Source organism: Palaemon carinicauda, chromosome 13 (assembly GCF_036898095.1).
Source record: "Palaemon carinicauda isolate YSFRI2023 chromosome 13, ASM3689809v2, whole genome shotgun sequence".
NCBI classification, from domain to species: domain Eukaryota; kingdom Metazoa; phylum Arthropoda; class Malacostraca; order Decapoda; family Palaemonidae; genus Palaemon; species Palaemon carinicauda.
The window spans coordinates 124,911,546-124,914,045 of NC_090737.1; the positions used below are offsets into that span (position 1 = coordinate 124,911,546).

The 2,500-nt window shown below is 36.5% G+C and overlaps 1 protein-coding gene across 1 annotated transcript in view; it reads left to right on the top strand.

Moving 5' to 3' along the window:
- The window catches only part of LOC137651789 (gelsolin-related protein of 125 kDa-like), a 187,271-nt gene that overhangs the window by 7,179 nt on the left and 177,592 nt on the right, over positions 1–2,500 (top strand). Inside the window, exon 2 of the mRNA XM_068385006.1 lies at positions 1,247–1,464. Coding sequence (XP_068241107.1) covers positions 1,247–1,464 — 218 coding nt within the window. The remainder of the gene's footprint in view (positions 1–1,246; positions 1,465–2,500) is intronic.

Sequence of the window (2,500 nt, forward strand, 5' to 3'; positions counted from 1 at the left end):
TATTCCACTTCACGCTTCATAATCTTCAGTCATGTAGGCCTGGGTCTTCCAACTCTTCTAGTGCCTTGTGGAGCCCAGTTAAATGTTCTATGAACCCATCTCTCTTGGGGAGTGCGAAGAGCATGCCCAAACCATCTCCATCTACCCCTGACCATGATCTCACATGATGTCATCCACATATGGCCCTTGAGTAATCTCTCTTATAGTTTCATTTCTAATCGTGTCCTGCCATTTAACTCCCAATATTCTTCTGAGGGCTTTGTTCTCAAATCTACAAAATTGGTTGAATATTGTTTCATTGTCATACCACGATTCATGTTCATACAGAAACACCGATTTCAGTAAACTGATATACAGCCTCATTTTATGTGTAATTTCAGGCAATTTAATTTAAGAATTTAAGAATATAAACTAAAAATTAAATAAAGTAAGCCATTCCCCCCCCCCGGCTGATATTGTTCACCCACATTCAGAGGATGTTTTTAGATATGATATATTCACCAGTGGATTCTTACCATTCTATGAATACCTCAAATGTTTGAGTCTGAAGAGTTTTGTGATCCAAGATATTTTAGAAGAATTTCTTTGGAGTAATAAAGCCCTGTTCTTCCAGATAATTAGGTTTAGTTGTTTCCCCCACGTGATAGAAAAGTTTCTGATTTACTTAAGTAACATAAGTCAAATCTTTGTGCATTTCTTATGTTGTTATGTATAAGGCTTTGAAATTAGGAATGTTTCTAGCGTTATTAAAAAAAAAAAAAAAAAAAAAAAAAAAAAAAAACATTCCTATAGACATGTTAGTTAAGATATATAATGGAAAAGTTGTTTTTCGGACTGAATTAAAATTTTTAAGAAGACAGGGTTTTAAGTTGTTTCCCACCATAGATTTGTACCGTTTTTCTATATTTTTTCTGTATATAGATCCAGTATCCAGTGAGGTATTTTGAACCAGAAATATTACAGGCCACACATCTCACTATATCTCATAGCCATTTCTTATTTTCTTCTAAGAAACTCTGTGCTTCAAGCTTATGGAGAAACTTGCATAAATTGAATACATTTACAAACCCCGTTGCAGTTTTGGATTCATTATTAGGACAAAGAATAAATTTTTAGAAGATACAAGTTAACCGCAATAATGACGCCATACATCAGCATTTAGTTGATGCGTATCACAAAAACCTCTATCAAATAAAATGATTAAAGGTGTCTTGTTTCTAGTATCTTCTAAATATATACTCACCAGAACATCAGCCAGGCAAGCCCAACTACCCCTTTGTGGTGCCCAACCACAGCAATGGCCTCAGTAAACAGCTTAAACTCACGGTCCCGGGCTGGGATCGATCTACCGCCATGCGAATGCTAGGCAAACACATTACCGCTGTACTAACCAGGAGGATTATCAGGAACACAAAAGTTGTCCAAGAGGGTGATTACTATAGGAGCCTGGTGTTTGGTGAAGTAGTTTGTAACAAAATACAGTAGCCTGTGTTACATGTTCAATTTTCCTATGATTATGTCCTCCCTTCCAGCAAGAGGACATTCCACAGAATGCCTCCAGAACGTATCCTGGAGCCTTAGGAACTGCTTTTGTGGACGTCATTGAGAATTAAGCTCTTTCTCCAACATAAAGTCTTTGGAACTCTAACTGGCTTTTTTAAACTATATAAAAAATTCAGATGTTTTCAAATGTTTTCAAGAATCTTTTCACCAACTTTCTGCACAAAATGTCTGCAAATGTTCATATTTGCTGTTTCTAGATGTTACTGGATTTCTTCTAATTTTTGTTTGGATAATGATTTCTTTCCCATCCCTGATGAAAGCCAATGGCTATTGGTTGAAACAGCTGTCAGCAAAAGTTGTACAAATTCGATCTTTTCCTTCAAATCTCGGAGCCTTTGTAGGGTGACGGCCAGATCCGTTTTCATTCATAGAAAATGGGAATATTATAAAGTGGGGTGGACTGTGGCCGTCATTCTAAAATCGAGTTCGTAGAAAACTGGAATAAAAACGATTTTGGCGGGAGAAGCTAACTTAAAAAACCCACCTAACCTATGCTAAAAGCTGTATCCATACCCAGGGGGGCTTCACCCCCCCGGACCCCCCCCCCCCCCCCCTTACCTACTACGGGAGCGAGAAGATTCGTGGCCGGAGTAAGAACTCGAGCCACATAAATTTTCAGGTAATTTAGGGTTTTCGGCAAAAAACATAAAAGTGTGCGTTTAAGCACATATTTAAGATCCGTAGACCATTTCCAAACGTTTTTATTCTATACAAGATAACAGTCGGAGCGATAATAAGCAAATAAGACGCTTGGCCGTAGCGCTACAAACTACCCCAAATCTCTAACCCTGAGCACAAATAAATAAATGATGCCACAAGCACTCTGGCATATACTGAATTTGTAGTATATATACATATATACATATATATATATATATATATATATATATATATATATATATATATATATATATATATTAATGTATATATATATATA